Source organism: Vitis vinifera, chromosome 6 (assembly GCF_030704535.1).
Source record: "Vitis vinifera cultivar Pinot Noir 40024 chromosome 6, ASM3070453v1".
Lineage (NCBI taxonomy): Eukaryota > Viridiplantae > Streptophyta > Magnoliopsida > Vitales > Vitaceae > Vitis > Vitis vinifera.
The window spans coordinates 4,993,473-5,020,492 of NC_081810.1; the positions used below are offsets into that span (position 1 = coordinate 4,993,473).

A 27,020-nucleotide genomic window follows, 5' to 3' on the forward strand; every position below is an offset into this window, starting at 1 on the left:
TGTTTGGCATTGGTTTGGGCCACTCGCCGATTGAGACATTACATGACCGAGTATTCCGTGCACTTGATATCCCGTCTAGATCCTTTGAGATATTTGTTTGATAGGCCCGCTCTGGTTGGTCGCCTTATGAGATGGCTGGTACTTCTTACTGAGTTTGACATCCATTATGTCACTCAGAAGTCCATTAGAGGGAGTATTGTCGCAGATCATCTAGCATCATTACCAGTTTCCGATGGCCGAGCCATTGATGATGACTTTCCAGACGAGGATGTCGCTGCTGTGACTAGTCTGTCGGGTTGGCGCATGTACTTTGATGGTGCAGCTAACCATTCTGGATATGGGATAGGCGTCTTGTTGATATCCCCTCATGGTGATCACATTCCCAGATCTGTTCGTTTGGCATTCTCGGATCGACATCCTGCCACGAACAACATTGTTGAGTATGAGGCTTGTATCTTGGGGTTAGAGACGGCCTTTGAGCTCGGGATTAGACAGATGGAGGTGTTTGGTGACTCCAATCTGGTATTGAGACAGATTCAGGGTGAGTGGAAGACTAGAGATGTGAAGCTTAAGCCTTATCATGCATATTTGGAGCTACTGGTTGGGAGATTTGATGATTTGAGATATACCCATCTGCCTAGAGCGCAGAACCAGTTTGTTGATGCTTTAGCTACTCTAGCTTCCATGATCGATATTCCAGTTGACGCCACTGTTCGACCTTTGTTGATCGAGTCGAGATCTGCTCCTGCTTACTGTTGCTTGATCGATGATGTAGAGCCTGATGATGGTTTGCCATGGTATCACGACATATATCACTTTTTGAGACTTGGCGTATATCCTGAGGCCGCCACGGTCAAGGATAAGAGAGCATTGAGACAGTTGGCCACTCGATTCGTGATTTGCGGTGAGACATTGTATAGACGATCGCCTGATGGGATGCTACTATTATGTTTGGACCGCACCTCTGCCGATCGGGTGATGAGAGAGGTTCATGCGGGAGTCTGCGGACCACATATGGGAGGACATATGTTGGCTCGTAAGATCATGAGGACAGGATACTTCTGGTTGACCATGGAGACAGATTGCTGCCAGTTTGTTCAGAGGTGTCCCGAGTGTCAGATACACGGAGATCTCATTCACGTGCCGCCCTCCGAGCTGCACGCACTGACTTCACCATGGCCATTTTCCGTCTGGGGTATTGATATCATCGGGAAGATTTCACCGAAATCTTCCAGTGGTCATGAGTTTATCCTGGTTGCCATCGATTACTTCACCAAGTGGGTGGAGGCCGCTTCGTATGCGAGATTGACATCGTCTGGAGTTGCTAGTTTCATCAGATCACACATTATCTGTCGCTATGGAGTCCCTCATGAGTTGATTTCAGATAGAGGAGTACATTTCAGAGCAGAGGTTGACACCTTAGTACAGAGATACAGCATCCGGCATCATAGATCGTCTGCGTACAGGCCGCAGACGAATGGGGCAGTAGAGGCCGCGAATAAGAATATCAAGAGGATATTACGGAGGATGGTCGAGACTTCTCGGGATTGGTCAGAGAAGCTCCCATTTGCATTGTGGGCTTATCGGACTTCTTTTCGCACCTCTACAGGCGCCACACCCTACTCCTTGGTATATGGCATGGAGGCGATGCTACCCGTTGAGATTGAGATGGGTTCGTTGAGAGTAGCACTAGAGCAGCAGATTCCCGAGGCAGATTGGGCTCAGGCTCGATTTGATCAGCTCAATCTCCTAGATGAGAGGAGATTGAGAGCAGCAGACCATGTTCATGCATATCAGAGGAAGATGGCCCGCGCTTTCAAAAAGCGGGTCAAGCCCAGATCATTACGGATAGGTGACTTGGTTCTGAAAGTCATCAGGGGATTGATCAGAGATCCTAGAGGGAAGTTCAGACCCAATTGGAGCGGACCTTATTTCATCAGGGAGTTGACCCCAGAGGGCGCTGCATGGTTGATGGATTTAGATGGAAACCGATTCTCAGAGCCAACCAATGTGGATCAGCTAAAGAGGTACTATGTTTGAGACCATGGTCGTAGGATGGGTGGCCATCATTTCGGTTAGCCGTTACCTTGTTATTCCTTTGTGATACATAGTCCGTTGCTAGCCCATTGAGCCTCGCATGCGCATTATAGCCTTTCTTTCTTATCGCCTTGCTCACATTTTCACACCGGGATAGGGGCCCCTTTAATGTATGCATGCATTGTTTGGTAGTTTCATGAGCCTTGGACCTAGGGGCATGTTTTTCTCATCATCTTTTCCTATCACTGCACCTCTGCATTTTCATCTCATCTTAATGGTTGTGTTATTCATCTCTTCTTTTTGTTTTATCCTATCTACTATTTGTTTGTCTCATATTCTCTCCACCCTGAGTGGTGAGCCTCCTCAGTTCATCACATGGAGGATAGTCACATCATTTCCATCATCTATCTCACGGACACTGGTTTAGAGATCCTTGGTTTGAGAAGGTCATCTCGTCAGAGAGAGTTTGTTTGTTACCTTATCACTTGGGGGTGTGTCCATTTGTTATTGATATCATCTTTGGGGTTCATTTGTTCACGTTCAGGGTACGCGTATTTGTATATATGTAAAAAAAAAAAAAAAAAAAAAAAAAAAAAAAAAAAAAAAAAAAACAAAATCAAATAAAAAAAAAAAAAAAAATCATCATTATTATTATTATTAGCACATGTGTGTATGTGCATAGTGTTCTCGATCATTGGGTATGTATATTGATGTCTGGGGGTCATTTTTATCGAGTATGTTCGTTATTGGGAGTTCGTATGTGAGCTCTCTGAGATCCCATGTTATTTGTATTGCTTCGTCATATCTATTTGTGAGAGAGATGAGTGACCTTCTCCTTAGGACTCCGAGTCATTGTCCTTCCCATCATTACATTCATTATTGATGTGACTTCACTTCATGTTTGATCTGAGTTGATCACTACCTTTCTTCACATATCCATTGCTTCGCTGTCGTTTTTATCGTTGCTTGTGATTCATCTCATTCCCTTCGCATCTTATTCTCCCCTTACAGCGACCCATCTCGGGTTCGATACTTCGCATCATCATTACACATATCACTACCAATTCATTTTGCTTCATCTGTTTCCTTATCGATATCATGTTCACGTTAGGCATTCTCAGGTCCATGGCTCATGGGGTTCACCATACATGTTGCATTTCATATATATGAGGGCACGAGTTTTGATCATTGGGTATTTGAGCCTAGTTTCCTTTCATTTCTATCACCCTATCACCTTGGCCTACGTTACGTCCCGTGTCTTAAGACCACCCTGAGGCCATGGGATCAGATGTCGTCTTCGGCAGCCTCTACTTGGACAGGTGATTGAGATCTGGCTGATGTTTAGATATCGCCATGCTTCTTCTTCTGGGAGCCGCCTCTTTGATGTGTAGGTCTGATTCAGTTGTGTTCGGATTACCAGGATCGTGGGTTTGATGATGATTGATTTGGTGTCACCTGATTTTTGACCTATCATACCTCTGGTGCCACACTGGGGCATATCCCATTTCATTTGGAGGTTTATGGATCCTCACTCTGCACGATCATTATCACTTACTGGATGCTCACTGAGACGTGGACATGGTCGTTACCTTACGGAGCCCCTGAGATCCATCCAGCTAGTTCCGCACTTCTCGACGCTTGGATGCCACCATGCCTCTCTATCTGGGAGGTCATCTTGGATATATGTGCATGATTCAGTTATGGATTCGGATGACCGGTATTACATGTTCGACGATAGATGACTTCATGTCGTGTTGTTCTTCGGGCCTATCGCGCACCTGATGCCATACTGGGGCATGTTTTCCGCTTCAGATGAGATTTACGGATCTTCGCGGAGGTCACGTGCTCGACGATAGACGATTTCATGACACTTGTTCTTTTGACCTGTCGTGCACTCGATGCTCATACTGGGGCATATTTTCCGTTTTAGATGAGGTTTATGGATCTTCACTTATGTCGTATGATCGATGATAGATGATTTTATGTCGCCCGATTTTCGGACCTGTCGCGCACCTGAGGCCATACTGGGGCATATTCCGTTTCGGAGGATCTTTATGGATCTTCGCAGAGGTCACATGTTCGAGGATAGATGATTCCATGCTATCTGATCTCCGACTTATCATACATTTCGATGCCATACAGGGGCATATTTCGGTTCGGATGAGATTTATAGATCATGAGGGAGTCGCGTGCTTATCCTTATTTGGCGAGATGTATGCAGAGATGATGATATATTCGCTATCCTCACGATGATTCCTTAGTGGAGCCTATCGAGAGCCCCCTAGCCAGGCATGGATGACCTGAGCTCATCTGATTTTTCGACGTATTACATTCTCGATGCCACACTGGGGCATATTCCCCATCTTGATCGAGGTTTATAGATCCCCACTGGTTTACATGATCATCCACAGTTATGAGATACACGCCAGGTCGATGTTTGATTTCATTTTGTCCGGCTACTCCGAGGAGCCTCTCTTGAGTCATTCAGCTAGATTCATACCCTTTGATATAGTTGTGATCCTTGGACGGAGTTGTCTTTGGTGCCTGGATTTCCCGCGTCATCATTCCAGAGGGGTACATATCAGATCCGTTATGCGTCCCATTGGTGTTATTCTCGGGTTATCAGGACAGATCGGGTACATCTGACGCCATACTGGGGCATATTTCCCTCATTTAGCCATGGAGGCGATCGCTCTCTCACATATCCGTTACAGTTTCCATCACTCGGCTGAGATATATTGTATTCGCCTCACTGACCATTATTCCTGAGCTTTTCATCGATATGAGCTCTCAGCGGAGCGTCGTTCGAGACTCGTAGAGTCCCTTTCAGCCATTTCCAGCGGATTGAGATTTGCAGTGGCATGCCACACTGGGGTATACCCCCGTCTTTGAGTACATCGGCTGTTTTGCACATCTTTCTCACTACTCAGTCCATTTCTTGATCTTTGCGGGTCATCATACTGGAGCATACCCCCTTTAACATTTTTCTATTGGGGCAACCCCCCACTATCATTTACGTTTGGGGCATCCCCCTACTGTCATTTTCGTTTGGGGCATCCCCCCACTGTCATTTACGTTTGGGGCAACCCCCCACTGTCATTTACGTTTGGGGCATCCCCCTACTGTCATTTTCGTTTGGGGCATCCCCCCACTATCATCTTTGTTCAGGGCATTCCCCGTTCTCGTCACTTTGTTTAGGGCATCCCCCTACTTTAGGTTTGTTTAGGGCATCCTCCTATCTTTACTTTGTTTAGGGCATCCCCCCACTGTCATTTACGTTTGGGGCATCCCCCCACTGTCATTTTCGTTTGGGGCCTCCCCCCACTGTCATTTTCATTTGGGGCATCCCCCCACTGTCATTTTCGTTTGGGGCAGCCCCCTACTTTCATCTTGTTTAAGAGGTATTTCCAGTTTGTTTAGGGCATTCCCCTTTATTTCAGTTTATCACCACCATGGATCTTCATCCTTGGGCTTTCAGTTATTTCACCACCATAGATTGGCATCTGGGCATTTATATCATATCACCACCGTAGGTCTTCACCTATGGGCCTTTTAGTTTAGTGTTTAGGTTTAGTTTTTTTTGGGTTTGGCTTCCAGAGCTGTTATTTTCTCAGTTTGGTGTTTAGAGTCAGTCTCGACGTTCAAGGTCACATTCTCAGTTTCGGCGTTCAGAGCCATCATCACTTCCTCAGTTTGACGTTCAGAGCCGCATTCCCTGTTCCGGCGTTTAGAGCCATCATTATCGTTTCTCAGTTTCGGCGTTCAGAGCCATTATTGCTCAAATTGACATTCAGAGTCGTATTCTCGTTCGGCGTTCAAAGCCATTACATCGTTCGTTCCGACGTTCGGAGCCATGTTTTGCTTCGTTTGGCGTTCAGAGCCATCATCGCTTTCCAGTTTTGGCGTTCAAAGCCATTGTCGCTTCTCAGTTTTGGCGTTCAGAGCCATCACTATTTTCAGTTTTGGCGTTCAAAGCCATTGTCGCTTCTCAGTTTTGGCGTTCAGAGCCATCACTATTTTCAGTTTTGGCGTTCAAAGCCATTGTCGCTTCTCAGTTTTAGCGTTCAGAGCCATCACTATTTTCAGTTTTGGCGTTCAAAGCCATTGTCGCTTCTCAGTTTTGGCGTTCAGAGCCATCACTATTTTCAGTTTTGGCGTTCAAAGCCATTGTCGCTTCTCAGTTTTGGCTTTCAGAGCCATCACTATTTTCAGTTTGGCATTCAGAGCCTTTATCGCTTTTCAGTTTGGCATTCAGAGCCTTTATCGTTTTTTAGTTTCGGCGTTCAGAGCCATTATTGTCGCTTTTCAGTTCGGCGTTCAGAGCCATCATCGGTTTTCAGATCGACGTTCAGAGTCATCATCATCACTTCTCAGTTTCGACGTTCAGAGCCATCATCGGTTTTCAGATCGACATTCAGAGTCGCATCCTCGGTTTCGGCGTTCAGAGTCGTTACCACTGTTTTCAGTTTGGCGTTCAGAGCCATCATCACTTTTTAGTTTCGGCGTTCAGAGCCATCGTCGGTTTTCAGATCGATATTCAGAGTCGCATCCTCGGTTTGACGTTCAGGGTCATCATCATCACTTCTCAGTTTGACGTTCAGAGTCATCATCATCACTTCTCAGTTTCGGCGTTCAGAGCCGTCATCGGTTTTCAGATCGACATTCAGAGTCACATTTTCAGTCTCGGCATTCAGAGCCATCGTCACTCCTCAGTTTGACATTCAGAGTCACATTCCTGGTTTCGGCGTTCAGAGCCATCATTATCGTTTCTCAGTTTCGATGTTCAGAGTCATTATTACTCCTCAGTTTGACATTTAGAGTCGTATTCTCGTTCGTCGTTCAGAGACATTACGTCATTTCTTCCGGCGTTCAAAGCCATGTTTCGCTTCGTTCGGCGTTCAGAGCTATGTTTCGCTTCATTCGGTGTTCAGAGCCATCATCGCATCTTTGTTCGGCGTTCAGAGCCACCACTCATCAGTATTAGTGTTCAGAGCTATCCTCGTCGTATTTTCAGTTTCGGCGTTCAGAGCCATCATCGGTTTTCAGATCGACATTCAGAGTCGCATTTTCAGTTTCGATGTTCAGAGCCATCATCGCTTTTCAGTTTTGGCGTTCAGAGTCATCACTATTTTCAGTTTTGGCGTTCAGAGTCATCACTATTTTCAGTTTTGGCGTTCAGAGCCATCATCGCTTTTCAGTTTTGGTGTTCAGAGCCATCACTATTTTCGGTTTGGCGTTCAGAGCCATCATCATTATTTTCAGTGTGGCGTTCAGAGCCATCATCGCTTCTCAGTTTTGGCATTCATAGCCATCACTATTTTCGATTTAGGCTTCCAGAGCCATCACTATCATCTTGTTTAGGCTTCCAGTGCCACCGTCATCTTGCTTAGGCTTCCAGAGCCATTACCGTCATCTTGCTTAGGCTTCCAGAGCCATCACCGTCATCTTGTTTAGGCTTCCAGAGCCATTACTGTCATCTTGCTTAGGCTTCCAGTGCCACCGTCATCTTGCTTAGGCTTCCAGTGCCACCGTCATCTTGTTTAGGCTTCTAGAGCCATTACCGTCATCTTGCTTAGGCTTCCAGAGCCATTACCGTCATCTTGCTTAGGCTTCCAGTGCCATTTCCGTCATCTTGTTTAGGCTTCCAGAGCCATCACTGTCATCTTGTTTAGGCTTCCAGAGCCATTACTGTCATCTTGCTTAGGCTTCCAGAGCCATCACCGTCATCTTGTTTAGGCTTCCAGAGCCATTACTGTCATCTTGCTTAGGCTTCCAGAGCCATTACTGTCATCTTGCTTAAGCTTCCAGAGCCATTACCGTCATCTTGCTTAGGCTTCCAGAGCCATTACCGTCATCTTGCTTAGGCTTCCAGTGCCATTTCCGTCATCTTGTTTAGGCTTCCAGAGCCATCATTGTCGTCTTGTTTAGGCTTCCAGAGCCATCACTGTCGTCTTGTTTAGGCTTCCAGAGCTGTTATTTTCTAGTTTAGCTTTTAGAGTTAGTTTTTGGTTTGGCTTCTAGAGCTGTTATTTTCTAGTTTAGCTTTTAGAGTTAGTTTTTGGTTGGCTTCCAGAGCTGTTATTTTCTAGTTTAGTTTTTAGAGTTTATTTTCTAGTTTAGCTTTTAGAGTTGTTTTTTGGTTGGCTTCCAGAGCTGTTATTTCCTAGTTTAGCTTTTAGAGTTAGTTTTTGATTTGGCTTCCAAAGCCATCGTTTTTCTTAGTTTAGCGTTTAGGGTCAGTCCCGTCATTTAGAATCACTGCTCCTAGCGTTCATATTCACTGGCATTGCGCATCTTACCTTCATGGTTTTGCATTCTTCCTCGGTTTTCCCTCACCTCGTTACCCTGTGCTTATCGCCTATTCATCTCGTAGTCCACATAGGGCAGTCTCCTTTAGAAGCATTCTTGTTTGTACTCCAGGGTGGTTCGACCGTTACTCATCTTTGACATTGATATCTTGAGTCACCTGTAGAGACGTCTTAGAGGGAGTCTGGGTCCTCGGTGCAACCTTAGAGGCGTTTTGAGATGCGCTTTTCTTTTAGGGTTAGTGTCTTTGTGTCCATGTTTCCCTAGTGTCCCTGTGGGGGTCTCTTTGGGTCTTCGGTAGAGTTCACTTCATTACACTCATTATTCACACTTTCTTTTCACTTCAGTGTTCGTATTCCTTACACTCGTGAACTTTACCGAAGAGGGGCATATTTGTAGACCCCCATTTGGGGAGCTTAGTTTTTTATATAGCATTAGAGGAGCTGGCAGCACCCGGGAGGTGTGGGGGGGGACCTCTCTCCATGCGTGGGACCAGCTGCAAGAGACAGAAACGCCATGCTTGCTGAGCGGAGGAATAGTAGGGCAAGTAGAAGCTTGCCAAAGAAGATAGAAACAGGAGACATCCGAATAAAAAGGTAGAGGTTTTCTGAAGAGAGAGGGGGGAGCTTGGGGAGGAGAGCATGGTGGCTAGAGAGTGACGAGCAACTTGAGGAAAAGAGGAATGGCAAGCGAGCTGTCGGAGCTGGAGAAGGAAGGTGGTGTCTGAAGGAAGGAAGTCTACCCGAGGGCTTTTTCAGGTAAGTTTACGGGATACTCCTCTTGTTCATTTTCACTTCCTCTACTCTTCATCGTCTGTTTTTGCTACTCGAGCATCATTAGTTTAGGTGTTTATGGATCGAGTTTTGGCTGAATATGAGCTTGTTTTCATGTTTGCTCTGCTTTGGTTGTCTCACCCGTTTTAGACCCGTCGAGTGCAGCATGAAATGGGGCCTGGATAATAGATTGCTTATTTTGTTTTTAGCATGCTCTGCTTTCCGAGCCCCCCCCCCCCCCCCCCCCCTCTTCTTGCTTTTGGAAAAATACCTACCATTGTTTTTCTAAACTATCAGGAAGCTTTAAAATGTTTTAGTTCTGAATGGTTTCTAAATGTGACACCTTATCGAATATTGGGTGGTGAAGCTCAGATGGTTCAGATAATGCTGAAACCACAAGAAAAGATTATTGCAAAACCTGGTTCCACGTGCTACATGTCTGGGTCCACTCAAATGGAGAATGTTTATATCTCCAAAAATGTAGTAGGTATGTGGCAGTGGGCTTTCGGCAAGGCTACGACAAGTGTAGTTCTTCTCAATCAAGGTTCAGGTGATGGCTTTGTTGGAACTGTTGCACCATCTCTTGCAAAAATCTTCCCGATTGATTCGGCAATGTTTGACGGGAAGAGAGCTGCGAGACTTTTTTTTGAGAGAGAAAAATCTGGTGACTCATGGAAAAAAAAAAAAAAAAAAAAAAAAACGAGTAGGGGGATATTTTCTTTTTGAAGAAAAGAAAAGCTGAAGAGGTGGGAGTTTGGAGAGCTTGCATTTTGAATTGCACAGCTTTATTTTTGGGCAGTAGGTGTGGACGAGTGGGGCAGGTTTCAATGGCGTTTTTGATTTTGGATGGAAGGGAAATGATGGTTGATGAGTGTAAGTGGAGTTTCCAGGAAGAAAACTTTAAAGAATCGGTTTATGGAGCCTTTTTGTTTTCCATTTGTTTATTCCTTATGTTGAGTGCCTGTACACGTTATGGTTTTCTTTTATTTGTTTATTCCTCATGTTGAGTGCCTGTGCACATTATAGTTCTAAGGCCATGTTTATTTTATTTCATTTTATTACTTTACTAGTTTCCTTCAACTTTTGATGCGAAAAATTTCATTTTTAAAATTTTAATCTTAAAATAATACACCCAAAAAAATTAAAAAAAAAAAAAAAACTCCAGTTTTAATTTAATTTCTCAAAGTTACAATTTTAATTTAATTTTTCAAAAACTCTCATTTTTAAAGATTTAGTTTTCGAAACTTTAACTTTCCAATCTTTAATTATTTTCAAATTTTATTTTATTTTTTTAAAAAAATTCAATCTTTAAATAATCTTCCAAATTCTGAGTCCCTAATTTAATCTCCAATTTTAAAAATTCCACTATTTGTTCATTTATTTATTTTTTTAAAATCTCATCATTAAGTGTTTATTCAAAATTCTGATTTCTAAATTTAAATTCTAATTTCCGAAATTCCAATTTTCACATCAATTTATTTAATCATTATTATTCTATTTATTTACTTATTTGTTTATTTTTAAAATTCAATCTTTAAATAACTCTTCAAAATTCTTTTTTTTTTTTTTTAAACTTAACTTCCAAAATTCTCATTCTTAAATTTAATTCCCAAGACTCCAATTATCAGATAATCTTCGGGACTTCAATTTTCAAATAAATTTCAAAAATCTAGTTTTCACTCGAACAGTTTTAATTCCACTTTGGTTTTCAAATAATCTTTTTTTTTCTCTTAATTTTATATAAGCATGAATGTCATTTTCATAATTTCGGAACAATGGAATTTGTGAGATTAATTCATGCAAGATTAATCGGGCTTTGGTGGGGGGCCTCACATACTTGATCTTATGATCTATGGATTGATTTGATTGATTGACTTGGTTATCATACATGATTTATTTATTCCACTCTATGACATGCATGTGATTATTCTGTGTTTAATTGCTAACATTCGCTTTCATTGAAGTAAATCGGTTCATCACTCAGGTACATTCTTTGCCTCTCCTTCATTCAATTATTTTGTTTTGAGTAATATTCATTTGGTATCACGCTCGATTAATCAATTGTCATGATTGCTTCATTTTATTAGTAGAGACCCACTTTAGGGACTTAGAGGGGTGCTACGGTCCTTACCGTACCTTCCTGATAAGTAACCTGACCCCCGAACTCAATCCGGTTTTTCACAGACCACCTTTTCCAAAGTAAGGAGTCACACTTAGGGTTTTTCTTTCTTATTTTGTTTACCCTTTAAAAATAAAACAAAAATAAGTGGCGACTCCAAGTCATTTTCAAATAATCAACAAAAAATCAATTTTTCAAATCAAAATCGAGCTCGCCATCGAGTGGGAAACGCATGAGCTGAAATGCGGGGTCCACAGATGCCCAATCAATTGAATCACCTACCTATCAATTGATACACTTAAATAATATTTACATAAATATAATTATATATGGTCACACGTTATAGAAAAAAAGCTAACAAATTAAATAGACTGTCGGCAACTCGGCGTTGGAGTGTTCTTCTTCTTCATTGTTTCTCTCCTGCGATGGTGAAAGCGTGGAAGATTGGGACACTGGTGATATTTTTCTATTTTTTGGATTTCCTTTAATTGAAAAATGAAAATTAAATAAAAACTCTAGCTGATGACACTGATAAGCAAATAAAGGTCTGTTTGGTACTTAAAAACAGTTATGTTATTAAGAACATTAAATTCTTAAATTTTTGACATAAAATTATCCTTTTAGAATTCTTTTTAAAAACAATTTTCAATATTATTTTTAATAAACTATATAATAAAGTCCACTGATAAGAATAATAATAAAAATAAAGCCTAAAGGGTCCACACGCCAAATCATTTGGGCAACTATAAAGGCATGCATGCAAATAAAGAAGGGGTGGGGACGTGGGGTCGGATTACTTGCCTGACATTTAATGAAATTAACACTGGCCAGGAAAATTGGTTCCTGGGGATGCATTTATGGGGGTTGTTTGGTGGTTTCTGTATGAGTGATTTAATTCTTTAACGTTCATCTATGGTAGGTGGGTATGGGGTCTAATTACAGGAGCTCTTTTTTTGGCCTTTCCAACCTTCTTACGTACTTACTATACTTAATTTGAAAATGACATCTTTTAACATTTTTAGCATTCAGCTCTTCTGCTTTATTGTTTTCACGAAAATACTTTATGTAAAAGTACTTCTAAACTACTTAAAATAAGGACATTCAAATTATGTTCACAATAATATTACTTTTTTTTTTCTTTTTCAGACATATAAGCACATATGTAAATTGGGTTTTTTTTATAAAAAAAAATTAAAATATATTCACATAATTAAATTATTGTGTTCTTACGTATAATATAAAGTTTTTAATCCATATTTATATTTTTAATTATTTTTCAAAATATTAAAAGAAAATCGTCTAAAAATAGTTCAAAATTTCTTTTTAACACATTATTTTTAGAATAATTTTTTGTAAAATTGTTTTTAGTCCAAAATTTGTTAGGGTAGACTTTTTTTTTTTCCAATTTTTTTTTCCATTATCTTTTGTTTATAAAGAAAAATTGGTATTTATTGGGGGATATTACCATTTGAGAGAGAGAGAGAGAGAGAGGGCGACTAAAGGATAACTCTCTTCTAATATATGGCATGAGGGTTAGGCTATAAAGAGCGTGGGGTTAGACTTTAAATCTCATTCATGTGAGAGAGAGAGAGAGAGAGAAGGACTTAATTGGGCTTAATCTATCCTTCAGGGAGAGGGAGACCTAATTTAATTATTATCATTTGAACAGTAGTTTTTTTAAAAATTAATAAGTCATGTGAGGGTTGGCTATAAATAATGTGGGGTTAGACTCTAAATCTAATAGAGAGATTTAATTGGTGTTTGTTTTTTAGTTGAATAGAAAAACTCAAATATTTTTTTTTTTCTATTCAACTAAAAGTACCTTATTAATATTAACCAATATAAGTAAGTGAACTTATTATCGATAAGTTTAGTTTAATTATGTTAGTAGATATCAATGAGTTACTTTTAGTTAAATAGAAAAAGTCAAATATTTTGATTTTTTTATTTAATAAAAAAAAAACATCATCTTAATTTAACATTTAGAAGAGAGAAAGAGATTGGGACCTAGTATAATTATTATCATTGGAGCATTATTGTTGTCTAAAATTAATAAGACATGTGGAGTTGCTTTGGCTCTAAATCTCATTCATTCATTCATTCATGGGAGAGAGGGAGAGATTGAGAGAGAGGGAGGGGGGTGGGGACAGGAGGTACTGGAGTTTTCCTTTAGAAGAGAAAAAGAGGATTTAGTTATTACCATTATCATTTGAGAAGTAATATTATTTAAAATTAATAAGGCATATAGGAGAAAGTGAAATTGGACCATAAGAACTCGTTTAATAATGATTTTATGAAGTATTTATAATACTTAAAAATTTAAATTATTTAAAAATTAAAAATATTAAAAATATTTTTTAAAATCATTATCATATTACTCTAAATCTCATTCATAAAGTCCAGTTGGATGGTTGCGTTCGAACTCTTCTAATTCATGAATATGCCCATTATTGGCATGGGCTCAAATGCTTTAAATGAGGGTAAGGGATATGATGAATTTTGATAAGCCCAAGTGGCACGAAGGGATATATATTGAAATTCTTCTAAAGATAATATTACTAAAAAAGGAATGATTTAAAATATAAATACAAAAACGACACTTTCCACCATTAGTTTGATTGTATTTATATGTTATATTAAACTCATTTTTTTTAAAAAAAAAACGAGTTCATTTTTTATGATAAATTTTTTTTTTGTATTAAATTTATATGTTACCATAATTTTAGAATTATTTTAAAATTTTCTTTTAAAAAAGGATTATAATTGTCCAAAAAAAAAAAAAAACCCCCTCCTTAAATTTGGTTGACTTTATGGTTGAATACCATTTTCTTTCCATGGATAAAACCAATAAAAATTTCAAATTTCAATGAATAATGCTAATTCAATCTTAGTCTTTCCCTTTCATACTCAACTTGTGTCAAAATAATGTTGATATGATAAATTGTGGTCAGCAAACCCAACCTACCCCAGATCCTTGGGCCCTCTCATCATTTATGCAATATTCTGTTTTTTCTATAGATAATCAGCCAAACACCCTTATGAATTCTATAGGAATTTTCTGATAAAAACAAAATATAAATATTATTAATTTTGAATATAAATATAGAAGCTACATATATATATATACAAAAGGGGAAGTAGAAGCTGCTACTGCTTCTTTTTTTTTTTTTTTCAAATGAGACAAGCAAATATATATCAATCTTAAGAAAACAATTAAAAAAAAAAAGGGAAAAGTGATAGCCCTCCGATAGGATGTCAGATTTGTTGATCATCTATTGGATGGAAGCATATGCATCTTATTTGGCTAATGAATCCACAGAGGGGATTCAACAATGACAGCTTACAGTTGCATTAAATATTTAACACAGTTGCGGGGACTACTCTCACAGATAAATCACAAACAATATAGGTTATGGGGATGATGATGATGATGATGATTAACCTTTTCACCGAAGTTTCAAGGCCTTTGCTTCATCTATCTCTTTCATTTTCTCTTCAAAGGTGTTTTCATCTGCCTGATTGATCCAACCGTACTTCTCCATAAACGGGTTGGATAGGCTTTCAGGTGGGTAGCTGTCAATGCAGTCCTTCCAAACATTTCCGCCATCTAAATCCCTCGCCACCTCCCACATACAACTGTTGCACTTGAACCCTGCTCCGAAGCTGATCATTAGAACTCTATCTCCCTTTTTCAGCCTCTTCTTTTCGTCCATGTACGCCAAAACATACCAGAGGCTACTAGCAGATGTGTTCCCGAATCGATGAAGGGTCATCCTTGCAGGCTCCAGATCATACTCAGTCAGCTCGAGGCTTTTCCCGATGCCATCAATGACCGCCTTTCCGCCGGTGTGGATACAAAAATGGTCCACGCCGGTTTTAAAGTTGATGACCACTTTCCCACCACCCTTGGAGTTTTGGTACATTTTTCGAACGAGTGAGGCTACCATGTAGCGGAGAAGTTCCCGTACGGGCAATATCTTAGGGGATATCACCCTAAGGTTGTCGATGAAAGCCCTTGTCGCAGCCTTCGGGAGGCTCTTGTTGAGAAAGAACCCCAGCCGCCCCTGGTCATCTTCCTTCTGTATGCAACACCCAAATGATTCATCTTTGGCACCGTGGTGTGTGCGGACAAGGCACCTCAGTTTCAGCATGGCTCGGTGCCGTAGGGCTCTTTTGTTGGTCAAAAGCACTGCGCATCCACCCGAACGGAACAGGCAGTTGGAGAGGATCATTGATCTGTCATTGCCGGTGTACCAATTGGGGCTTAATGACTCCGAAGTCACAACAAGAGCGTACATATTCTTGTAGGATTTGAAGAGGTTTTGGACAATGTTGATTGATATTAGACTCGCGCTGCACCCCATTCCCGTGAGATTGAAGGCTTTGATGTTTTCCCTCATCTTGTAACGGTTAATTATCCTGCCAGCCAAAGAAGGAGCCGTTGTGATCATTGATACATTCACAACAAGCGCATCAATCTCCGAAGGAGACACTCCAACTCTGTCCAATAGTTTCTCAATGCTATCATTAAAGAACTCATCCATCTCCGAGATGCCATCTAGAACAGAAGGATGTGTTTCGTTGCCGGAAAACACATTTCTCGGGCCATAGGTTTCTTCCCCGATGCCGGAGTTAACAATAGCCTTCAAGAGGAACTTGTACTCCTGGAGACCCAAGCTCTTGTTTCTCCTGATCATGTCGCCGCAAAACTCAGTGCTTAGCTTTCTATCGTCGGTTGGCTTGTAACACTGATAATCTAATATGTAACACTCTTGGTCTCTCTTCCCATCAATGAACTTCCATAGGAGGAAGAAGAGGTAGAAGACAGGGAGAAGAAACAAATACACCATAGCCTCCATTATAGAGAGAAAGTCACGGAGAAAAGGGCGAAAAGAGGGAAAAAGAGAGACGAGAGAGAAAAAGAGGGACTGATACTTTGTTAAGCACTTTGTTAGATGGGAGGATTTAAATCAAACACTTATAGCAAAGTATGTATGAGTTGAACATGCATGTGAGTATGGTTAAAAACATGTCCATCGCTCAACTTCCACCAACTCATGATGACCCAATTCGTGACTTTCGTATTGATTTTTATTAGTCATCACCGCTCACATATTAGGTGTGTGACCAAAACCAAGTCCAACTCCCTAACTAAATCAATAGTTCTTGCGTGCCACACAGTATATCAATATCCGCACTTTCCTTCATAACCAAGTCTCCCTTCACAGCCACCATCCACCATCCACCACGATTATTTTTCATTTCTTCTTCTTAAGAAAAAAAAAAAAAGATTAAATTAATTAACATTCCAAAAGAGAAATTAGCAAGTCAAAACCAGCTAGAGGGATCAAACTCTTTATGGCCAACAGTTAGTGGCTTACCGGAAGGGGTTACCAACATTTAAGATTTATAACAGTGGTAGATAGAAGATCGTATAAGTGGGGGGAATAGTAACAGTAGTAGTATGACATGAGATGGACCTTAGCAAAGGTTACGTTGGAAGGCCACTGGAAGACCATCAAAAACCAGTCCATGTGAACACATTTATGAGGTAACAGACTTGGGAGGGCCAAGAGAGCCCAGTAATCCAAAGCCACCTAAGCAAAACAAGTTGGGGGTAAAAAGATTCAAAAAAATTTCCATGTCTGAGACTCTGATGAAGGAAAATGGTAATTCTTTTCTTTTTTTGGCTAGTTGCGCTTTTAAGGACATAGTCTGCTAAAAGGGTAACTCAGTACAGTTCTTTTATAACAACTTTGATAAATGCGTTGTTTTTGGGTGCAGATTGAATTAGGATAGGGTGCATGATCAAGGCCGGACAGCTAATTTAGGGCCCCATGTGTGTCAGGTGTGGCCTCCATCAGAAATCAAGGGTGAAGTACCCCAGCCCTCGAACATATTTGGGTCACAACAATCAAGTCACATGGGTTGATTAGATTTGAATTGCGTTGAGCAAGAAAAGATTTTGGACCGACCAAGGGAACAGCGGATTTGTAATGTAGGTTAGCACCGTGGCATAACGAATTATTGGAGGGGCGTGCATTAATGAATAAACATGCAAATGATAAGGTAACATTTAGAGCCCACACAAGTAGTTGAGACTCTAAATTTGATTGGTGGGTTGTCTCCACTCCTTGACAGCTTGTTTGATAGAAATATGTTTAGTTTTCAACACCATATATTGAATTGTGCATTAATGCAACTAAGTCTAACAGTAGTGTTAACCTTTTTAGGGCTGTTTGATACACGACAGTACGAAATGACAATCAATATTTTGTTTTTATTCATATTTTTAGGCAAATAAAAATGAATTTAATGATTATATTTTTTTTAAAAATGAACTTAGGAATTCAATATTGAAATGATTATTTATTTTCATTCTAATATTTGGTGATAACAAGATCAGGAATAAAAAAAAAAAAAATTGATAATAATAACCTTACACATAATTTAAAATAAATAAATTTTGGGAGTTTTTTTGTTATGAAATAATAAAACTAAATATATATACTCAATACATAAAAAATTAACATAAAAAAATCATACAACCCTAATATACAAATATTTAATTATTCTTTTTATAAAAAAATGAATAATTTGTCATATTTAAGCCGGGGTAAAATTATATTTTACCAAAAAAGAGAAAAATATATTTATTATAATATTTAAATTCTCAAAGTTACCAAATATTTATTATAATATTTGAATGAAATCCAAGGATAAAATTGTAATTTTATATTATTTTATATTGTCTTCCAAGATGAATGAGTCAAATATCACCTATTTGTGATAAAATTCAAATCCGACTTATTAGTGAGATTCGATTTTTATATAAATAATTTTTTTATTATTTTCCTACTTTTATAAAATTGATCCAAATATGAGATCTCTATTCTTAATCCCCATTCTCAACGCCAAAACACCCCCTTAGTGTTACATTTTTTTTTTGGGAGTTTTCAACCCATATAATTTATTTTATATTAAAAATCCTTTAAATATATTTTATAGGCATCAACGTGGCCAGAAATTTTCTTTAGATAATAAAACTACAACTTTTTTTTTTTATCAAAATGAGCAAAACAAATAGTTAATGACTGGTGTTTTAAGCTAAAGTTTGAAAATATACTTGATGATTACAATTTTAAGTTTAAGTTTAAAATCCCAGTTGAGTTGACTACTATGATTTTAGGATTTTGAAATTTTTGAAAGAATATTAAAACTATGTTTAGTTTTTGGAAAGTATTAAAAAAAAGACAAAAAAATGTTAAAAAAAATAATATTTTCATGTTCGGTTTTTAACATGAAAAATAAGAAAAAAATTAAATATAATTAAAATTAGTTAAAATTTTATATATTTTTAAATTATTTAATTTTTATATAAAAAAGAAAAAAGAAAAATAAATGAAATGAATTTGAAATAACATATAAAATAATTTATTAATTTTAAATCTATTTTTTTTCACTTTTTCTTTCCCTTATATTTTTCCATGTACTTTTTCGGAACCAAACAGAACCTAAAAAAATAACAATGTTGAATTAAAAATTAAAACTATAGTTATTGACTATGATTTCAGACTTATTTACGTATAATTCAAGACCATAATCACCGATTATAGTTTTTGAACTTTTTTTTTTGTAAGGTTGAGTTTTTTCTTTTAGAACGTTTTGTTTTATTTTATTTGAAAATATTTTAGTTTATTTTTTAAAAAACAAAATATAAATTATCAATTTATTATATTGATTAAGATTTATGTGGTTACTAAATTTATGCCACTGTCAAACATTGGCATGCACAACTAGGTGCATGATGACATGGAGCCCTACCACCATCCACTCAATCTCAACACATAGACGAGGAAATAGCACACATGAAAAAAAAATAAAATAAATAAAAAATAAAAAATAGGCCGGTTAGGTGAACAGAATAATTGAGGTCTTTGAAGGATGAGAGGTAAAGCCATGGTTAAGTTATTGAAGTATGGAGACCTAAAGACGGACTTTTCTGGTAATTTAAAAAAATTATTCTTAAATTGTTATAATAAAAGAAGTTATTACATATATATATATATATATATATATATATATATATGGTAGTTTTTGCCACCTAGGAGAGAGGGTGAACATATAATTTTTTTTATAACCAAAATCGTCTTTTCAAAAGACGATTTTATTTCCATTTAAAAAATAAATAAAAATTTAAAAGAGAAATCGTTTTTTGAAGAGACGAGTTACCATGAAAAAAAATAAATTTTTTTTAAAAAAAAATAATATTTTTTTAAAAAAAATCCAAAAAAAAAGAAATCCTCTAGTCACATTAAAAAAAATTAATATTTTTTTAAAAAAATTCCCAAATTATAAATATAAAAAAAATATTATTTTTTTTCATGGGAACTCATCTTAGATGAGTTCCCTTGAGGCTTTTTTTTTTTTTTTTTTTTTTTTGGGAATTTTTTTTAAAAAAAAAAATTTCATGGAAACTCGTCTTTTTTTGTTTTTTTTTTTTTTTTTTAATTTGGGATTTTTTTTTAAAAAATATTAATTTTCTTTTCATGGGAAAGAGACGAGTTCCCTTGAGGTTTTTTTTTAGTTTGGGATTTTTTTTATTAAAAAAAATATTATTTTTTTTCTTGGGAACTCTTGAATATACGAGTTCCCTTTAGGGTTATTTTATTTTATTTTTTAAATTTGGGATTTATATATATATATCTTTTTTTTTTTCTAATTTGAGATTTTTTTTTTCATGGGAACTCGTCTCTTCAGGTTTTTTTTTCTTTTTTTTAATTTGGGATTTTTTTAAAAAAAATATATATTATTTTTTTTCATAGTAACTCGTTTTTTTTTATTTATAATTTCATGGGAACTCGTCTCTTCAAGAGACGAGTACCCTTGAGGCTTTGTATTATTTATTTATTTATTTATTTATTTTTATTTTTTAATTTGAGATTTTTTTTTTCATGGGTACTCGTCTTTTCAAAAGACGAGTTCCCTTGAGGTTTTTTTTTCTTTTATTTTTTTTAATTTGGGATTTTTTTAAAAAAATATTATTTTTTTTCATGGAAACTCGTCTCTTGAAGAGATAAGTTCCCTTGATGAATTTTTTTTTTTTATTTGGGACTTTTTAAAAAAAAATATTATTTTTTTTATGGGAATTCGTCTGTTCAAAAGACGATTTCCCTTTTGAATTTTTATTTATTTTTTAAATGAAAATAAAATCGTATTTTGAAAAGACGATTTTGATTAAAAAAAAAATTTATCCGTTCACTCTCTCTCTTAGGTGATAAAAACTATCATATATTTATAATAACTTCTTCTACTATAATAATTTAAGAATAATTTTTTAAAATTACCGTACTATCGAGAAAAGTCCGCCAAAAGACCGTGAGCTTCAAGGAATGAAGCTAGGGTTTGATGTTACGGTGAGTCTTATCCTAAAGATTTGAATGCAAGTGGAGTTCAAGTGCTACAAAGACAACTCGTGAGTTGTGGGATGAAGTCAACTCGTGAGTTTTAAGATGAGAATTGACCTGGCGGTCTGTTGTCATCTCAATGGAAGACCAAAGGAAAGGTTAGGTGAAATAATAAATAAGTCATAAGATTGCATTCTCTTCTCACTTACGTCAGTAGGTTTGGGTTGGAAGTAGTCTTCAGTCTTCAGAAGACCTAATTTCATTTGGTTGCAAGTCCTATTCCCGTGCTCCTTCCACGAAAGCACTTGTAGAGCCTGCAACTGGGAACTGGGAACTGGGAATTGCTTCAAAAAACCTTTTTCTAGATGGAGAAACAGAAAGTAGCTTTCTGAAAACTTGTTCAAAAAATAGGGTATTTTGTGAGATGATATTTTAATTATTTTTGGTTATTTCTATTTGATTTTTGAGGATTATTTTAAAATATAATTTAAAAAATATGGGAAATGATTGAAAATAAAACATTATAGAAAAAATTTATTTTTTAAAAATATTTGAAAACATAAAAAATAATTAAAATAGAGAATGTTTTCAAGTTCTTAAATGGGCTTTTACTTTAGAAAACACCATTAAATTGTTTTTAAAAACCATTCTCAAAATCTATTTTTTTTAAACGATTTTTGAAAACATCCTGAAACATACACTTTTTTTTTTTTTTTTTACTTTCTTCTTTATTTTCTTTTTGGTGGTTCACATTTTTTAAAAAACAATTCTTAATGTTTAAAAACCGTTATTAAAACCATTAATTCTAAGTGTTTTTTTTTAAAAAATAAAATCATGCGTTAGAATTTAAATAAAAAATATTTTTTCAACCTATTTTTTATTAACATACTTTACATGTATATATAATGCAATAGTTGTCAACCTATTTTCATATTTTTAATTGTTTTTAAAAAAATTATTAAAGTAAAAACATCTTAAATTTCATTCTAAAGAATCATTAAGAGTACAACTTGAGCAGGTTGACATGGTAATGGTTAACCGGAGTCCAACCTGAATTAAAAAACAATCAATCCAAACTCAACTCAACGTGACCTCTAACTCAAGATATTCAACTCAAACCCAACTCAACCTAATTTTTTAAAACTTGGGTTGAACTTGGGTTTGTAGAGTTAAATTCGGATAGATTGGGTTAAACTCGAGTTGATTGAGTTAAACTTGAATTAGTTGGGTTGATTGGATTATATGATTCAAAATCCATATATGCTGATTTTGAAAAAACTTTTTTTTTTTTTTTATGTATATATTTATACTAAGATTTAAATAATAAATAATACAAATTTTAAGATAACAATAAAAAATTAAAATAAAGTTATATGTATTTTTAAAAAAATAAAAAAAAATGTATGTTATAAAAATAAAAATAAAGTTATATATCTTTTTAAAGAAATGGACAAGTATATCATACAATTTTAATTTAATATTTTTTGTTTAAAATCCATATTCATTAATAAATTAACATTATAAATATTATAAAAATATTAAATTGGGTTGAAGTTATAAGCTCAAGTTGTTCTAACTACGACTTGGATCCAATCCAAATTGAATTCGGGTTAAAGAAATTTAATCCAAGTGCAATCTAAATAATAAAAATGTTTGCCTAAATATGCTCAAACATTGAGTTGGGTCGGACCAACCCATCCAACTTACACGCTTAAAATTCATTATGTTTCCAAACCATTATTTTCTCCCAAACATAAACAACTAGAAATTATTTTTAAAAACAATTATAAACAAGCTTTTAATATCTTGAATCATTTAATTCTTCCAGTAATGTTTGGGATGGATATACATAATGTCCATGTCAAGAGTCTCTAAATGTAACATTAGTGGTTGATATGATGATGTCATAATTAAACAAGCTAATTATTATTGTTTGAATTAAATTGATAAATTATAAAAATAGTTGATGCACTGAATGAGTTATTTGACTCAAATTATTAGTCAACCAGTGCATAATTTTGTCAATTAATAGGGTTTGACTAATCACATCATTACAGTCATGATGGAATTAAATTTAGACCTCACCAACTTTTAGATTTTGGCTTCATTTTCCAGCTCTAACTGGCCAGGCCCTCTGCAACCACCTCAATCACTCTTCCTGCTGCTTTGCTTGACCCATCGGAAACAAAGGATTTTTTTCTTTCTTTCTATTATTCCTTGCTAGAAACAAGATAAATTTATATAGTCCACACTCAGATACCAAAAGAAATTCATAGAATGTAGTTGGTTTGGACATATTTTATTTTTATTTTTATTTTTAAAATTAGAGAAAAAAAAAAGAATTTTTAGAGATTTATATTATAAAAAATAATGATGTTAGAAACGGTTTAAAATTGGTTGGGGTATCCAAAAAATCTTTGTTTATTATCTTAGATTTTAAAATTTTTATATAATGTAAATATATGTCCTCAAAATCAAAAACTGTTTTTTTAGTTATTTTCTATTATTTTTACTTGTTTTTTTAAAAACTATTTAAAAAAATAATTATACAATGATTAAAAATAAAATATTAGATATAAAAATTATTTTGAAAACATATTTAAAAATAATTAAAAACTGGTTAAAAACATTTTAAATTTTCAAAGAGATTTTTGTTATATAAAACATAAAATAACAATTTTTAAAAATTATTTTTTATAATTATTTTGGAAAACAGTTAACAAACAGACTATATTTTTTTTTGTAGAAGATGTTTTACTTCTATATAAAAGTTTATATTAAAGAGCTATGAAAATCTAAAGTTTTTAAAGATATTTTTAAATATATTTATGTATAAGCTTTTGACATAAATCGATTAACCATATCTATATTGATAATTGTACTGTAGAAAATATTATAAAAACAAAAAACAAATTCAGAAATATCTAATGTTTTCTCAGTATTTATATCTACATCATGTCCTCCACTGTTTCGTGTTCTTTGTCATGACCAAGTATATTGATATAAATACTTCTTATAATTTTTCTTATTTCAAATCACGAAATATTCAAATATGGTGTGAAGTAAGGTATTAGTATATATATAAATAATACGAAATTAAATTAACCAAGATAATTAAATGTGCATTTATGTCAAAAACTATTGCTAATCAACGTCTCCATGTTTTGGTTGCAAAGTTATACTCTAAAGCTATGGCCTAATAGCGAAAGAACAACGATGAATTTAATAATGAAATATCAACAAAAACTATAAGATTAAATAAGATAATTAACCTAATCCAATGCTATGATGATGACAAAACCAAAAAATAACAACCCAATTTGATGGATGTATATGGCAATATGAAAGTAGATACTAAAATTAATAGGATAAAGTCATATGCATAACCTTAAACACTCTTTCCTTTATTTCTAGCTACTTTTATTATATAAATCTTTAAATATAAGATAATTAATGAATTTGAAACCATTTTATTAGTTTTTGAGTTTGATTAGATTAAGTTGGTAATTTTGTTATAGATTTTTTTTAGGTATATTTAATTGAAGATTGAAGATTGCTTTAAACTCATTTGATGATAATATGGGTAAATATACGAGGTTACAAAAAGAGTAATGACTTAAACATGGATTTTGAGAAATTAAAAATTAAGTGCTTTTTAACCTAATTAAAAATTGGATTTCGGGTCAAACACTCAAGCATTGTCATTAGATGTTCAAATACTAGAAATCAAGCACTTAAGGGATGCACTCAAACATAAAAAGCGTTTAAACCCACTTATACAATGCTCAAATGTTCATAGACCGAATTGTCATATTCATAGATTGCAAATTTTTCTATTTATCTATATTTTGGCAAATTCATTTTGAAAAATTGAGATTTTGGGAATGGTTCAAAGTCCACTAGGGTTTTACCCATATAAATATATCATAGAATTTCAGTTTCTCTTTGATGTACAAAAATCTCAAGTCATTATACTTTGCATCCATTCCTAACTCTCAAAATTAGTTCGTGTTTTATTCTTGGGTCTGTGATCAAAGAGAATTGTATACCCTAAAGGTATTGAAGAGCCTACTAAGGACCAAGGCCATGTCACATCGTGAATGTGAGGTCAAGTGTAGGTACTAGGATTTACGTCTTAGGAGTAAACCTAATTAATTCTTCATAGACTCATAGTTGGTGAATTTTATTTTATTTATTTATTTTATTTTATCTGAAACAAAATATATGTAATAATAGATAGTTGGTGAATTATAACTATATGGTTTTTGACTCATGGTTTTTATGAAAGCTTTATTAGTAATTTTCTACATAAATCATTTGTGTGTGTCTGCAATTAGATTCTTGATTTATTGATTAGCTGTCCAATCAATTAAAGAATTCTTACAATATAAAATATTGGAATTTTTGGGTTAACCGAATAAAAAGGCTACATATTCACCCCTTCTAGGTAGTTGTACTATTAAAATCATAAACTTCCACATTTATATTTAGCTTCTTATGTTATAAATATATGCTAATATAATATCATTAATGTGTACTAAAAAATATTGAAAACTAAAAATTTATTTTTAATATTCATATGTGAAATTAGTATAGAAGGAAAAAAAGAAAAGAAAGGTGAATTAGGGCCTACCCGAATTGAAGTGGTGTGACATATTTTCCTTTGGCTGACGCTAATTATATTTGTCACTTCCCAAAACCCATTATAAGGGCATGATAGTTATTTCATGCCTCAAGCACAGAGGCTTAAAGTGGAAATGATACAAATATTTATCTTGTAACTAAAAATTACTAATTATTAAATTTTTGTTTAGAGTAGTAAAACAAAAATTCTAAAATCTTCAAATCTCAATTTTAAAATTAACATAGCAACTAAAATATTATTATATGAACAATTTCAAACTTAAAGAATAGCTAACATTAATCAAATGCTAATATTTAAACAAAGTCTAAAAAAAGTGTTTAACTAAATGTCTTAATAATACAAAATTCTCATCCTAACCGTCACTTCTTGTTCGAATTAAGAGTGTTTGAAAAACATCGTCAATGAAAGGGAATGAGTTCAAAGCCTAATAAGAAATATTAATATAGTTTCATGAATCAAATATTTTCAATCATATTTGCAAATAGGAGATATATGGTATAATCATTTTCAAAAATAAATAAAAAAAGGTTCAAACGTGATATATTTTAAATTTGGGTCAAAATCAATTATATTTCCTACCATGAAAATGTAAAAGTCAACTATTATATTTCATTAACAATCGTCAAAAAGTCAATAAATATATCTCGTTGATAAGGGTCAAATAAATCATAGTTAAATACTTTGTTTTATTTATTCAAACTTATGAAAGCATAATATCTCCACATGTTCTGTTATAAACAAAAGAAAGTTCTAATATATTTTTTCATGTAAAAATATATTTGATCAATGCATAAAAGCAAACATTTACACATTTCAAATAACAAATAAAAAAAAATTATATTCATTTACAAAATTTGTATTCATTTCCCTTACCTCCAAGTAGTCCTCAAGAACCTTGATAAAATGAATCATGAGGAAACAACTCCTCACCTAACATAAGAAAAACAACCATTAATATTAACTACTTATCTAAAATTATACGTTTGTCAATCTTAAAAATTTTAGGTATTCAAATTAATATTTCTAATTATGAAATATAATTTAATTAATCTATTCCTTATTAAAGTAAAATTAATAAATTTCTATATTTTTTTCAAATTAATTCTAAGAACACATCACTAATTTAATTAAATTACAATTTTATTTCACTAATTGAATTCTATCTTGTTTATTACTTAACATCTACCATTATTTTTATTATTAAACTAATAACTAACATACTTCCCCATTTTCAATACCTTACATCCCCATTTTCAACATCTTAAAGGTATTATAAATGCTTTCTTTATCCTCCCTTTTTTTTACTTTCCATCAAAAAGTATAAAAATCACCAAACTTTTTTTTTTTTTTTTTGTAAATTTCATTACTTACATTTATTCATTTGAGAATTCGAATTTTCCTTATTTTCATCAATAAAATAACCTACATTTATAAATTTTCAATATTTTGATCTAAAAATCAAATAAACCAACCCTATCCTACATGGAATTCTTCCAAAGATAGATTTTTTTTTTTTTCTTTTTTAAGATTCAAAATGAATTAACAAATCTAAAATAATAATTTAAATATTAAATCTTACCGAAAAAACCTGGATTTCAAAACCCTAAACCTTCAGCCTTATATTCTTCAATTCTATGTGTAAAAAGGTTTCGGTTTAGGAAAGATAAATACAAAGTGATCTTTTTACCCTTATTAAATTTAATTAATAAATAAGTTAATGTCTAATTTAGGTG

The 27,020-nt window shown here is 34.5% G+C and overlaps 1 protein-coding gene across 1 annotated transcript; it reads right to left on the reverse strand.

Annotated features, from left to right (window-relative positions):
- Positions 1 to 14,474: 14,474 nt before the first annotated feature.
- LOC100241584 (3-ketoacyl-CoA synthase 12) lies at positions 14,475 to 16,208 on the reverse strand. Its single transcript, XM_010652768.3, has one exon. The coding sequence runs from the start codon at positions 16,092 to 16,094 to the stop codon at positions 14,682 to 14,684; it is 1,413 nt and encodes a 470-aa protein (XP_010651070.1). The 5' UTR covers positions 16,095 to 16,208; the 3' UTR covers positions 14,475 to 14,681.
- Positions 16,209 to 27,020: the final 10,812 nt, after the last annotated feature.